The 15,307-nt window shown below is 46.5% G+C and overlaps 1 protein-coding gene across 5 annotated transcripts in view; it reads left to right on the top strand.

Moving 5' to 3' along the window:
• EEPD1 (endonuclease/exonuclease/phosphatase family domain containing 1) overlaps nt 1–15,307 on the top strand; it is a 241,286-nt gene that overhangs the window by 124,786 nt on the left and 101,193 nt on the right. For all 5 annotated transcript variants that reach the window (XM_060305420.2, XM_060305418.2, XM_060305419.1 and 2 more), the window contains one exon: nt 3–1,067. In XM_060305420.2, the coding sequence (XP_060161403.1) occupies nt 190–1,067 (878 nt within the window). In that variant the 5' untranslated portion in view covers nt 3–189. The remainder of the gene's footprint in view (nt 1–2; nt 1,068–15,307) is intronic.

Genomic DNA, 15,307 nt, shown 5'->3' with positions numbered 1-15,307 from the left:
AGGTGGCCAAGTGAAAGGTGATTTGGACACGCTGGGCATGGCTATTTAGTGTTTGTCTGTGGTAACCATTTCATGCCCTGAATCCTGCACCTTCCCTTCTGTGCCTGTGAGCTCTACTGCGCTTCCTTCCTAGCCAGAGAGTTCTTCTGTGGTGGTGAGGCCTTCCTGGCCCCTTGATCCTGGCCGGCCATGGGGAGCACCCTGGGCTGCCACCGCTCCATCCCCCGGGACCCCTCGGACCTGTCCCATAGCCGCAAGTTCAGCGCGGCCTGCAACTTCAGCAACATCCTGGTGAATCAGGAGCGGCTCAACATCAACACGGCCACGGAGGAGGAGCTGATGACCCTGCCTGGGGTGACACGTGCGGTGGCACGCAGCATCGTGGAGTACCGCGAGTACATCGGTGGCTTCAAGAAGGTGGAGGACCTGGCACTGGTCAGTGGCGTGGGTGCCACCAAGCTGGAGCAGGTCAAGTTTGAGATCTGCGTGAGCAGCAAGGGCAGCTCGGCGCAGCACTCTCCCAGCTCCCTGAGGCGGGACCTGCTGGCGGAGCAGCAGCCTCACCACCTGGCCACCGCCGTGCCTCTCACCCCGCGCGTCAACATCAACACAGCCACCCCGGCTCAGCTCATGAGCGTGCGCGGCCTCACGGAGAAGATGGCCGTCAGCATCGTGGACTACCGCCGCGAGCACGGGCCCTTCCGAAGCGTCGAGGACCTGGTAAGGATGGGCGGGGTCAGTGCCGCCTTCCTGGACAGGATACGGCACCAGGTGTTTGCCGAGAGGTCCAGGCCCCCGTCCACCCACACCAACGGGGGCCTGACCTTCACCGCCAAGCCTCACCCCAGCCCCACCTCGCTGAGCTTGCAGAGTGAGGACCTGGACCTGCCCCCAGGGGGGCCTACACAGATCATCTCCACTCGGCCTTCGGTGGAGGCCTTCGGAGGCACAAGGGATGGGCGGCCCGTGCTGAGGCTGGCCACCTGGAACTTGCAGGGCTGTTCAGTGGAGAAGGCCAACAACCCTGGGGTGCGAGAGGTGGTGTGCATGACGCTCCTGGAAAACAGGTGAGCACAAGAACCACCAGCGGTGTTGGGTGTGAAGGCAGCTCTTGCGTGGCCTCATTTGTGCATGCAAATGAGTGGATTTTGTGGGGGTAGGGAGAGAGCAAGATTTTTAAATCAGTGTTCTTGAGGCCCCAGCTAGTATCGTGCAGTGTTCTGAGTGGCTGAGCTCTTCTTCTGCTCCAGGATTTTCTGAGTACAGCTGTCTGGGCTTGAGGTCTGTATCTTGAACATGGTATATCTGAGATCAGTTCCTAACTTCGGGGTAAGTGGAGATTGTATTGGTGTTACTGCTTTGGAGAGTATAGTTTGGCTTACAAGACTTCATGGGGTTCACACCAGATCAGGCACTCGGAGCCTGGGAACTATTGCAGTTTTGCATGTATGAAAGAGCTACTTGGATTTCTTTTTCTTGGGAGGCAAAGTCACATTCGTCCCACCAAATATGCCTATTTGTGTGCAGAAGATCATCTTCAAGGCCAGGTATTTGCAAACACACGTGCTATGTATATTTACCAAAATGCTGCGAATGAATCACTCTTCATTCTTTTCCTTATTTAGCCTGAAGTTGGTTTTTAGGCTCACAGTTGCAGCCCCAAATGTATGTAACCTCTCCTGTCCCAGAGTCAGAAAAGTCCAAGCTGGAGTGTGGTGAATATTGGCCAGATTTTCCCATTTGAACCGTAGAAGATGAGAGTTGTAGGATGGGCTCTTATCATTGAGTGTTTTACATTATTCACAACACTGCTTTCTGTAGGAACTTCCGTTAACCCTCCCTAAAACAAAACAATATTATTGTAGCAGTAACTCCCACTGTTAGTGCAATAGTGTATTATATAACATAATCAACTTGGGGAAGGAAAGAAATGTTTCTAATGGTCCCTTCCCGGGCAGAAACCCTCTGATCCCGGTCTGGAGGGAATTGGCCGTGCCACCCCCCGAGACACAGTATGTTTAGGGCCACTCGCTGCTTTCTTTTGCCCTGAGCTGTTGGTGAGGCCGGTGAGGTGGCAGTTAGTGACATGAAGTGACTTCTCGGCGGGAAATCACAGTGCATTGTGGCAGAGCGTCAGGATAAATGAGTGAGGAGAAAACCAGGTCACAACGTTTCCCTGGCACCGTCCCACTGGCATGCTCCGTCACTGAGGACTGAGGGACCTTGCACCAGCTCAGGGAACGGGACCTGGGGAACCCCTGAGTGCTCTTCCTGCACCGCCATGTCCTCTGTTTTGCAGCATACCTCACTCCTTTTGCAAAATCATCTAGTTCACAGGTGAGAACGGGACTCAGCCTAGGACGTACTTGTCGGGAATGGCTTGGCAATTGTTCTCTCCATCCGTGGCTGCATGGGTGTATGTATGGGCAAGGAGAAGGGAGGAGGAGGAGGGCTAGCTGTTTAATTCCTATCATGAGTTTTCCTAAGGCTTAGTTTGGGGGGTGGAGGAGGATGAATCAGGATCTGAAGTTGCCCCAGTAAGAATGATAGACTGGGTAGCCCTTGCCCACTAACTGTGACAGAGTTTTCAAGCGTGGTCTCTGGACCAGCATCAGCAACTGACTCAGAAATTCTGGGTTTCTGTGTGTTCACGCACCCACTGGCTGGTTCTGATACGCACTAAGGTTTGAGCCCCGTTGTGCTGTGTATCGGCAGTCAGCTATCCCTGTGGCTTGCCCTGTAGAGCGCCTTCCCCTGCACTGGCTTTTCTGACAAGGTCTGTGAGTCCAGGCAGAGCTTTCTAGGTACTATCTTCTTTGGTTGTTCTGGTCATCCTGTTATTCAACCATATGATGTTCTTTCTGGCCAGAGTTCGAAGAATTTATTCAGATTCTAGAACAGATGAATGTAAAGGGTAGAAAATGGGAGAGTGAGCAAGAAACAGCCGACCTCAGAGTGGGCTCCGATCTGCAGGGCAGACCTGGGGCAGCCAGGGGCACACCGAGGAAGAGCGCTAGCTTGTCCAGCGAGGGATTTGTCCTGGTGTCTCTTGTTTGGATTTCCTCGAGGGGTGATGATTTGTTGAAGGTATTTGACTGCTGTCCTCAGGTGAGAGTGCAGGAAGAGCTTACCGAAACCCAGAAGGGTGTAGAAGGGAGCGTCTGGGAGTGACTTTAAATGTGACTTACGTCCCCATCACATTTCTCACACTTGGCCACATCTGTTGTCCTGTGGGTTGGTGGTTCCTTTTGCCTGTTCGCGACGTGTTCAGTATTCTGGGTGCTCCAAGCACCTTGTTAGTGTCCGGTAAACCTGAAGTAATTGGCTTAGGGCTTGACCCCCTGCAGACCTGGAGTGGGTCCATTTGCCTGTGTGGCTCTCCTAGGGCACCAGAAGATGCCTGGCTGCGATCCCGTGTCCTCAGAACAGCAGTGCACGTTCTCCAAGAGCTGTGTTCATCCTGATTCACAAAAATGTCTCGCATTCCAGTTGATCCTTTTATGAGTAAGAGGAAACACATTTAGTTGGATCAAGAATGGATGCATGTAATTTGTTGTGTGGCTGTTAATTTTCATACATACATATATACGTAGTACAGGAGTTACCTGACTTCTGGGTGTGCCTTCATAGTTTCCAACAGCTTTCACATTCATTGGATTTCTTCAGTAACTCTGCGAAGTAGGTAATGCATGCTTTTATTAATGAGTCTCCATCTCTGGGTGAGGAAACTAAAACCAAAGAAGTTAAATGACTTACCTCCATCCCACAACTCATTAGTGACTCAGCTGGGACCAGGACCCAGAACCTTCTGACTTTAGACCCATGCTCTTCACAGGCGTGCCGTTTTGTAAGCACCTCACCTTTATCCTGCCTCTTGTTCAGGCATCCCACGCTCTGCCTAACCAAGGGCACTTGCCCAATTGTGTACTAGTCCCATTTTCTTACATTAAATCCATTGTAAAGGAAAAAAAAAAAAAAAAAACCCAAAACGAAAACCCTTGGCTCCACCTCTTAATATGTTAAACTGATGAAATTCCTTAACCTCTCCAAGTCTCAGTTTTTCCATATGTTAAATGTAGCTAATGGGGAAAAAAGCCCACAGAAACACAAACGCTTGGGCACTTCTTTTGCAAAGAGAATAGCTGGCTCTTGTTTTCCTTTCTGTGGGTTTGCTTTAGTAGGTGGGGGACTAAAGCATGCCTGGGTGGGGCTCTAACGGGATAGTCTGTTCTGGCCCTGAGATGCTGCTGCATTGGTGGACAAGTGTGTATGAGTTACAAGAAATCATGTTTTGCACATGAAGCCTGAGATAGGACAGCAGAAAGCTCGATAATCACACGATCACCAGGAGCCTTCAGGGACGTCACGCTATGGCACAGAACCGATGGGTTTCATCAGATTCCTTTGCCAAATCTCAGTCTTAGGCAGTGTTTTTCCTTGTTTTCAGTATTTATGGAGCAAGACTAAAAGAGGAATGCTTCTGCTAAATACTCTTGCAAAATTTGGTGGCAGCCCGCCTATGGCATGAAGATTGTTTCTTTTTTTTCTCTTCCAGTTTTACTGAGATATAATTGATACACAGGACTGTATAACGTGTACAGCATAACGATTTGACTTACAGACGTCATGCGGTGATGACCACAATAAATGTAGTGAACATCCATCATCTCATATAGATACAAACTCAAAGAAATAGAAAAAAACATGTGTTTTTTCCTAAAAAAACATGTGAGAACTCTTAGACTTTACTCTCCTAACAACTTTCATGTGTGACACACAGCAGTGTTCATGATATTAATCATTTTATACGTTAGGTCCGTAGTACTTCCTCATCTTTTAACTGGAAGTTTGTACTTCTTGACCACCTTCCTCCAATTTCTCCTCCCTCTACACCCCACCTCTGGTAACCACAAATCTGATCTCTTTTTCTAAGAGTTTGTTTGTTTGTGAGGTATAATTGACCTACAACACTAGGTTGGTTCCTGATATACAACATAGCTATTCGATATTTCTATGTATTTCAAAATGATTACCATGATAAGTCTAGTTATGATCTGTCACTATTCAAAGATGCGACATAATTGTTGACTGTATTCCCCACACTGTACATTTCATACCCGTGGCTCATTTATTTTGTAATTTGCAGTTTGTACATGTTAATCTCCCTCACTTATTTTCTCTCCCCCCGGCCCCTTCTGGCAAGCATCTATTTGTTTTCTGTATCTATGACTCTATTTCTGTTATGTTTGTTAATTTGTTTTCTAGATTCCACATATAAGTGATATCATACAGTATTTGTCTTTCTCTGACTTATTTCACTTAGCACAATATCGTCCAATTCCATCCATGTTGTTGCAGATGGCAAAATTTCATTCTTTTTTATGGCTGAGTAATATTCCATTCTGTGTGTGTGTGTGTGTGTGTGTGTGTGTATGTGTATGTGTGTCTATGTGTGTGTATAAACAATATCTTTATTCATCTATTAATGGGAACTTAGGTTGCTTCCACATCATGGTTATTGTACATAATGCTGCAGTGAACATAGGGGTGCATATATCTTTCCAAATTAGTGTTTTTGTTTTCTTCAGATCTATACCCAGGAGTGGAATTCCTGGATGATATGGTATTTCTATTTTTCATTTTTTTGAGGAACGTCCATACTGTTTTCCATAGTGGCTGCACCAATTTACATGCACCAACAGTGCACGAGGGTTCCTTTTTCTCCACATCCTCTCCAGCGTTTGTTATTTGTGGTCTTTTTGATGATAGCCATTCTGACAGGTGTGAGGTAGTATCTCATTGTGGTTTTGATTTGCATCTCCCTAATGATTAGTGATGTTGAGAAGGTTGCTTAATTTTTATTTTTTGTTTTTTGCTGAGGAGTTGTTCTATTTTGGAAAGTCCCTTTGGTTTCTGAAAGCATAAGTCCTGTGAGAGCTGACATAATCTCCAAAAGAAATAAGGAGGTTTAGCATCCCACTTGTACATTTTCCCCATGGCCTCCGTCAGAAGGGAACGTGAGTCTCAAAGTCTTGAGCCTTTTTACGGTCTGAATCTGTTTTCTTGCCTCATGTTTGTTTGCGATATCAAAGCACAAGGTGAATTAGTGCCTGGCGGCACGCACTCATTGTGAGAAAAGAGATTTTAGTTTATCAGACTTGATTAGTAGGCTCAATATAGGCACAACCCATCTTGTCGTTTGATTCATTCAATGAAAAACACCTGTTGAATGGCTGCTGTGTATGTGCATATGCTGAATTCCAGAGTTAGACTGGCCCTGTTTTTAAACCAAGTTAAGCAATGTTAATCAGCTTTTATGGCTCAGCCTCAAAACAGTCTGAAAAATCCATACATTTTATCAAAAGTCACTGAGTAGGACTGATACCTGGTTAAATTTTTCCTTTAAGAATAATGGGCTCGGGGCTTCCTTGGTGGCGCAGTGGTTAAGAGTCCGCCTGCCAATTCGGGGGACATGGATTCGAGCCCTGGTCCGGGAAGATCTCACATGCCGCGGAACAACTAAGCCCGCGCACCACAACTACTGAGCCTGCGCTCTAGAGCCCGTGAGCCACAACTACTGAGCCCACGTGCTGCAACTACTGAAGCCCGTGCACCTAGAACCCATGCTCCGCAACAAGAGAAGCCACTGCAGTGAGAAGCCCGCGCACCGCAACGAAGAGTAGACCCCGCCTGCCTCAACTAGAGAAAAGACCGTGCAGCAACAAAGACCCAACACAGCCAAAACAATAAATAAAATAAATAAATTTATTTAAAAAAAAGAATAATGGGCTCATCCTGAGGGACTGAAAGGTAGATGGATGCAGCCAGACATAACATCTGGGGGCAAAGTGCCCAGCAATCCCCTTAAAGTAGAAATTGTGAAATCTATTTTGACAGCTGTGGAAACGGAGGCTCAGAGAGATTAAATGGCAGCCATGTGGCCTTCAGAAATGGAGAAGTTGGAATCAGGTTTTGAAGCCAGACCTTTGTTTGATTTCAGAGCAGGGAGTGGAGGTGTCTCTTCCCAAATTCCACGTCCCTTGACTGACCCCCGGCCCACCTGCTCTTTCCTCCCTGTCTTGGGTCTGAGGCTGGCCGGGCATCAGGGCTTTGCCTAGACTCTCGGGACTGTGTCAAGCCGCTGGAGGCCTCTGCTCCCTTCCTGTTTTTGTTCCTCGGAAGGACAGGGCTCTTGGCCAGAGGTAGAGCACTCCAGAGGGCGCCAGGGCCCCTCCACGCGGACCCTCAAATGTGAGTCTGCGACCTTGGCTCCGCTCCAAGGCAGAGTTCCGGTTTTCTGAGCCAAGGAGATCTGGGTGGTTTCCAGAGAGAAAGGTGGTCAGAAATAGGACTGCTGAGGATTAATAAGGGAAGAGAGTGTGAATGAAGGGAAGGCCTGGGGTGGGCGGATGCAGGGTTCATTTCACCAAAGGGAAAGCTGTTACTTTTGTCTTTCCAGAAAGCTGAGCCCATTTGGGATCTGATTTGGTGAGGGTGGGGCGGGGATGTGGAAAGTATTGATTCTTCCAGGAGATATTCGTTCCTTTATTATTTATTCATTCGACAGAAATCTTTTGAGCTCTCACTAAGTGCCAAGCTCTGTGTCAGGCTCTGGTAATAAAGTGTAGGACAAGACAAAGCTGGTGCTCTTACGGAGCTTCCATTTTAGGTAAGAAGGTGGACAAGTCGGTTCACAGATAAATAATTATGGGTAGTGGCGAAGGCTGAGGGTGATGGAGGCTTGCTGAGTAGATGGGGGTCAAGGAAGCCTCAGCTGAAAGCTAGAGAGTCCGCTGAGGAGCCAGGCATGGAAAAACTTGGGGGAAAGAGTGCTTCACCCGAGGAGCCAGCAAGTGCAAAGGCCCTGAGAGTGTTTGTTCTGGAGAGAGTGGGGTCCCGGGAGTGGCGGGTGGCTAGGGCTGCAGGGGGAGGCAGGGCCAGGTGGGTGGGCCCTGCAAGGCTTTTACTTTAACAGCGGGAGGAGGCCGCAGAGCCGATGAATTAGCTGTTACCAGGTTGTTCTGGCCGCGGGGGAAGCCGCTTGGAGTGGGTCCTGGGAGTTGAGTAGAGAGGCTGATACAGAATAAAGGCTGAAAAGGATGGTGACCAGGAGAAGCGGGTGGGGATAAGAGGATCTTTAGAGGCAGAAACTGGAAAGACTTGCCTGTGTTTTGGTTATTGTGGGGATTAACTGGGTAGATTCCTAGAAGACAGGCTCAGAGGCATTTAAGAAATCCCGGGGCTGACTCACAAGCCTCTGCATCGTGTCAGCATGAAGCAGCTTACTGGCCTCGCCCCTCCATCTGCTGTGGACAGGTGTGGGATCTTGGTCCATCGTGGATGGAGGAAGAGGCCTTGTGGTCCTCTGTGCAGCCCGGGTGTCGGGCTGTACCCCGCAGTCCTCCAAGCCTTATAGTTGTCCAGCCTCGAGACGAAGAAAGAGCCCAGAGACAGTGACAGAGACGGCAGTGGTTTATTGGACTGGGGAATCTTACACAAAGGGTCCTGGATCGACACCCCACCTTGTTCGGCAGACGGTGGGCAGGACGTGGCAGCAGTCTGTGGTACTTGCTGGAGGAGGAGGCTATTGTTTGTAGCGGGGAATTGACATCCGGTGTGCTCATCAGTTACCAGGGACTAATTAAGCCCTATAATTAAGAGGATTGCGTAGTCATGTGAGTGAATCAGGGACTGGTCGAGCAGGGGATGTACAGAGAACAAGAGAACAGCCATCTTAAATGGCCTAACCACACACCGGGCATCTGACAAGGCCACTTCTGCTGTTTAGTATCAAGTACATGTAGAACGAGGACATATATGCGGAGTTTTAGGTAACTGTTTCTATCAGAAGACATTTCCATAAGTTAAATTCAACACTGATCGAGCACTTACCTGCTGAGGTCAGAGGCACAGGGAGACCCTGTCCTGGCATCAGGGAGGTCACAGTCTTACAAGGAGACACGCTCACAGGTACTTACCAGGGTGATGTGTGTTTTGAACGAGGAGGTCAAGCTTAAGAAGCACAGGGGTCTGGTACCTGTTTGCTTGGCTCTTGCAGGTGGGTGGAGACCTCAGCACAGAGGAAGGATTGGGGGACAGGACCAAGTCAGGTGGTTGGAGAGGAGTTAGTCCGGAGTGGGGGCTGGGGTCTGAGCGGCTAGGGTCTTGTCGGCGGGCAAGTCGGCCGCTCCCACTGCAGCCGCCTGGTGAGGGTCCAGGCTGGCCCACCGCCCGGGCTCGGCTTTGGAAGGCTCCCCAACACGGTGCCTCACAGGAGAGAAGAGCGTTGAGGTAGGTGTTATTTTTATTTCAAAATTACCCTACCTTACAAAAGATTTTATCCTGGAGTTCCTTAATAACAGTCTTTGCCAGTAACAAATAAAATCACGCATTTCACTGAAATGTGATGTGTTCATCATGCATGGACACCCTGGTTTGCGTGTAGTCATGTGCAGCTTAGTGGAAATTCCACACCAGTGAGTCTTATCTGAACATCCAGGATAGGCCACAGAAATGTGCTGCTCTGCTTTTAGTCCTCAACAAATATTTAGGAACCTCAGAAACTTCCTGATTCTATTCCTGATGACTGTACACAGGCCAGATCTGGACAGCAATTCTTATTGTAATGTTTTGATTGACAGCTGCCAACCAGCTGGACTCCAGTGGGTAGAAACCCTGGGGAGATGTGCTCAGAGTTAAGCGGTTCATTATAAAGAAATTTTTTTTTTATTTTAAATTTATTTTTTATTTATTTATTTTTGGCTGCATTGGGTCTTCGTTGCTGCTAGTTGTGGCTCACAGGCTCTACCGCTCAGGCTCATTAGTTGTGGTGCACAGGCTTAGTTGCTCTGCAGCATGTGGGATCTTCCCGGGTCAGGGCTCAAACCCGTGTCCCCTGCATTGGCAGGCAGATTCTTAACCACTGTGCCACCGGGGAAACCCCTAGAGAAGTCTTGAATCCTTGTACTAAACTACTGGGTAAAGAAACCCTGAGTTTTCTTTACTGAGTACAGCTGCCTACCTCTGTTGCTCAGTTGTTTGTTTCCAACAAGCCCTTGTTTCCTGCGAATTCTATTTTGATTCAGCCATTACCTATTAAGCTGTTAAGCTGGGCCTTCAATTGTTTTATCTAGAAGCTGCTGTAAACTCCTGAAATGTGATGCCAAGAGAATGTTGTTCACGTGGCCACATGGAAGGTTGTGTGCATTTTGGGTGTGGTTTTATTGTGTTCTAGGGATCTGAACCTGGTTTGCTCACCCAAAAGCTGGAGGGTGAAGTCACTGCTTCGTGTTTCTCAGCTTATGCTAAAAGCATGGTGTCTTTTAAAGTGGGAGGTCTCAGGTGGATTGTTGTTTTTAAAAATACTTATCCAATTCTCTATGAAAAAAAAATTCCCCAGAATGTATTTTCATTAAGCAAATTCAGTCTGACTTAAATATTTTTGCAGTCTTTGTTTTCTTAAATGGGAAAAAAGTAAAAATTTTAGTGGCCTCTAAGTACCAGTGATTAGGCTTGGGACTCACCTGCCGGTAGATTTGGGGCTTTGTCCTTCCTTGTTTGGTGAGCAGCCTCTGCAACTGCAGGTCATTGTGTCATTTTACTGGTTAGCTCTTTGCAAAGCGGTTCCCAGTTGTTTTTAATTTGAGGACTCATTTTAAACAGTGAAATACTGCGTGTCCCTCCCCCTCCACATATGGTGCTTATATTTTCAGTGTCCATGACCGTGGTGGTAGTAGTAGTTGTACCAAGAACAAAAACAATGATAGTTGACACTGATAATTACTGTGGCTGATGGCTTATACACTGGATACCATCATCAGTCCTCTTACAGATAGAGGAGAGATGGCTCAGGGAAGCTGAGTAATTTTCCCCAGGGTCACACAGCTTTTAGGTGATGGAGCTTGGATTATAATCCAAGCAATTGGATTCCAAGGCTTGATGATAAAAAGCTACTGTTAGTTCACTAATGCTTTTCCACAAATTTGTATTTTATTCATCACCCCAGCCTTTTTACTGGACTAGGTGCTCCCTTAACCAAGACCTTGGTTTGAGTTCCCTAGTCATGATCTTTCATAAATATGCTGATAACAATATCATTTTGTGTGTGTGTGTGTGTATCCGGTATTTCTTTATTCAAAGTGGAGCAAGGGTATTTGCAAAGCAATCTGAGTGTGCGAAAAAAATTTTTTTTTTCCTGCGGGACGTGGGCCTCTCACTGCTGTGGCCTCTCCTGTTGCAGAGCACAGGCTCCGGACGCGCAGGCTCAGCGGCCATGGCTCACAGGCCCAGCCGCTCCGCGGCATGTGGGATCTTCCCAGATCGGGGCATGAACCCGTGTCCCCTGCATCGGCAGGCGGACTGTCAACCACTGCGCCACCAGGGAAGCCCGGGATACTATATTTTTATGACTTTCCAGTCTTTTTACAGTCATTTTGCCCACACCTATTTTGACAGCAGTCTCTTTAAACAATTTGCTTTCACAGAAGCTTGGCTAACATTCATCTTCCTTTTCTTAGAAACAACTTTTTCTGCTCACATTCCTGTTTCGACAGTCTGTGTCACATTTAGGAGACCATAGTAATATATACAACTGACAAAAACAAGTCTGGGGACAGACACAGCTGACCCTGCATGAGCACGTGATGCCCCACTCAAGAGGGGAAGTGCACAGCTCATCCGCCAGGAGAACTCAGCGTGCCACGGGTGCCCAGCTCTCAACATGTTTTAGGAAGGGAGTGGGGACAGTCTGGTGGATCCCTTGAGCAGAGGCTGGTTAGGAGAACCTCTGTTGTGTTTTTAAGAACACTACTACCTGGGCTCAAGTTATATTGTTTCTGTAGTCTAGAGACAGCATTTGCTGTGGATGTATATTGCAGACCCCTGGCAGTAACTGTGGGTTGTTACTGATGCACTGTTATTTTTTCTAGAAGATTGACTCAAAAATATAACTAGTTATAAGGTCAGGAGTTCATTGACCCAGTTTCTTCCCCCAAATCTCGTGCAACTTTTAGAAATAAAAGAGGTGAAGGAATAATGAGCTCTTAAAAAAAATTTTGACCTAATACCTGTACTAGTCAGCATTTTCTTCAGTGCCTTAGATGGCCCGCTTATGAAACTCATGAGTAACTGTGAGCTGGGAGGGATTTAATAAGCAGGTGGACTGGAGTCGATGGTGTATAAAACACCTTTCCAAGTTTGTAACTCTGTACTGTCTTTTTTAGCCGTTCTGAGTTTAACGTTCGAGTTCAATTTTTGTTCATGTTAAATTCATGTTCATACATGTGAAACTGTGTAAGAGACTTGTGTCTCAGTACTCACACACTGGGCTCTGTTAAATGCCAGGCAGGACTGTTTAGAGTAGATTTGTAATCTTGAATTGTATTAGTTTTGATGCTTCCAACATTTACAGTAAAAGTGCAGATAGTTGTTAGATATTGTGAGAGTTTCAGCTTGGAAATAAAAGTTGCTTCTGTCCTTTAGACTTTTGGGTAAATTGAAGAACATCTGAGACTCTAGATGATTGTTCAGAATGTTACTATTTGCAACTATTTATCTAATCTATGAAAATCAGGAATTTCTTGTCATTGACCTACCAAAGCAAGATATAGAAATAAACTGGGTGATGAGTGAGAGATAAGACTGCAGGATTACCCATAACCCCTGATTCCAGATACATATCTGTGTTCATCAAAATAACTGTGGTATTTTATTGATGGATTATATTGATAAAGGCTGTATGTTTAAATGTATGCAGTTCTTCTGAATCACAAAATCCCTTCCAACCCTTAGGCTTTTTCTACAGAGAGGGAAAATCGTCACTATTTCTACCAAATGCCCTTCAATTCAGAGAAGGAAAAGTATTTGTTTTTACAGTTAAGATTGTATTAGTTTGCTAGGGCTGTCATAGCAAAGGAGCATAGACTGGGTGGCTTAAACAGAAGATATTTATTTTCTCACAGTTCTGGAGCCTGGAAGTCTAAGATCAAGGTGTCGACAGGGTTGGTTTCTTCTGAGGCCTCTCTCCTTGCCTTGTAGATAGCCGTCCTCTCCCTGTGTCTTCACATGGTCTTCCCTCGGTACCTGTCTGTGTCCAAAGTTCCTCTTCTCATAAGGACATCGTCTTATTGGATTGGGGCTACTCTAATGGCATCCAAATATAGTCACATACTAGAGTACTGGGGGTTAGGACTTCAACATATTGGTTTTGGGGGACACGGTTCAGCCCATAACAAGACGGTGTAAGAAAAATCACCCGGGGACTTCCTTTTCGGCTTTTTGTGAGGGGCCTGTTCCTCTCGGTTTTTTCCTGGGGCAGTGATGATTTCAAGTACTTGTTTAACAGTTTAAATGCTAGAGAAAGCTGCGTTAGAGTTCCTGGAGGGACAGTCTGCTGGACAAGAGGAACGGCTTTCTGGCCGGGCCACGGCAAGCATACACCAGCAGTTAGGGACTGGGATTTGTTTCCCTTGAACTTCTCTCCTTCCAACTTGCCAGTCCTTGGTTTTCTCCTGAAATGCCAGCAGTGACCTGAAACCTTCTACCCACCCCCGCCAAGGCAGCAGCTCCACTTTGCCAAGTTCTCTGCTTGCCCTTGGCTACAAGTAATGGTGACACATGAGTCTGTCTGCCCTTTAGAAATGTAGTGCCCTTCAGCATTGCCGTGGAAAGGTGTGATTCAGAGGGACCACTGTGAAACCTACTCAACTTCGACTGTCCCTGACCTATTGTTAAGCACCACAGCTATGGGCTCCCCTATTGGCCTGCGTTTCCCCTCCCATAACAGGCATTCTGTTGTCATTGCCTGTGTGATGCCCTCTGTACTCCCAGACTGTACATACAGCCTAGTTTTGGCACCCTAACACTCAGGAATTTGTGGAAAGGAGAAATGACCCCTGACATCTATTGACTATTTACTTTGCCCCATGTGCTGTTGCTCAGCCTTTTATATTCATTAACTAACTTAATGTTTGCACCATCCCAGTGAGGTTGGCAAAGTATTCCCACCTTACGCATAAGGAAACTTAAATAATTTAAGTAAACTTGCCCAAGTCACATGGTTGGTGAGTGTAGAGCAGAAGTTCAAAGCTGGGCAGAATTACTCAGAGCCCAAACACTTTTATATTCAGAGGCAGAGAATCCGTAAACCTGGAGATGGAACCAGGAGGTTAAGGAAGGGGACAGTTCTTTCCTAGTCTTTTATATCTAGAAAGTGTGAGAGACAAGTTTAAAAGGGAGGTGCTCCCTGGAACAGGGCCCAGCCGGCGCTTGGGGAAGTCATCCAATTCTATCATCCAGTGAGGTCAGGAATGCAGGGCTTTGGGGACACAGGATTTTTTAAAAATTGAGAGATAATTTCTATACCACATAGTTCACCCCTTTAAAGTGTACAATTCAGTGGTTTTTAGTATATTCACAAAGTTGCACAACCCTCACCACTCTTCCAGAACATTTTCATCACCCACAAGGATACTCCATACCCATTGGTAGTCACTCCCCTCCTCCCAGCCCCAGGCAACCACTGATCTATTTTCTGTCCCTTGTGGATTTGCCTGTCCTGGACATTTCCTATAAATGAAATTATGTAATATATGGCATTTTGTGTCTGGCTTTTTTTTTACTTAGGTTCATCCATGTTGTAGCACGTATATTTCTTTTTTTATGGCTGAATAATATTCCATTATATGGATATACCTCATTTTCTTTATCCAGTCATCAGCTGATGGACATTTGGGTTATTTTTACTTTTTGGCTATCGTGAATAATGCTTCTGTGAACTTTCACGTACACGTTTTTGTATGACATACGTTTTCATATCGCTTGGGTGTATACCTAAGAGTAGAGATGCTGAGTCATATGGTAATTCTATGTTTAACACGTTGAGGAACTGCCAGACTGTTTTCCAGAATGGCTGCACTGTTTTACGTTCCCACCAGTGATATACGAGGGCTTCTGTTTTCTGCACATCCTCCCCAACGCTTGTTGTTGTTTCTTTTTTATTATAGCCATACTAATGGGCATGAAGTGGTATCTCATTAGGGATTTTAGTTGCATTTCCCTAATGACTATTAGTGATACTGGGCGTCTTCTCAGGTGTTTACTGGCCATTTGTATGTTTTCTTTGGAGAACTGTCTGCATAGCGCTGGGTGGCCTGTTGTCACGCCTGTTTCTAAGCTGATAAAGTATATCTTTGTCCTGACTCCCTTTTCACTCCATATTCCCCTTTTTCTTGCCCCTTAGTCTTAGGATCATTATACCAGAGCCTAACCTAGAATAATTGTTTTGTAATAGGAAAAAATGCCTGCCATC

This window comes from Globicephala melas, chromosome 9 (assembly GCF_963455315.2).
Source record: "Globicephala melas chromosome 9, mGloMel1.2, whole genome shotgun sequence".
In the NCBI taxonomy this organism is placed as follows: domain Eukaryota; kingdom Metazoa; phylum Chordata; class Mammalia; order Artiodactyla; family Delphinidae; genus Globicephala; species Globicephala melas.
The sequence above is the reverse complement of the archived record's forward strand: the minus strand, read 5'-3'. Positions and strand labels throughout refer to the sequence as shown.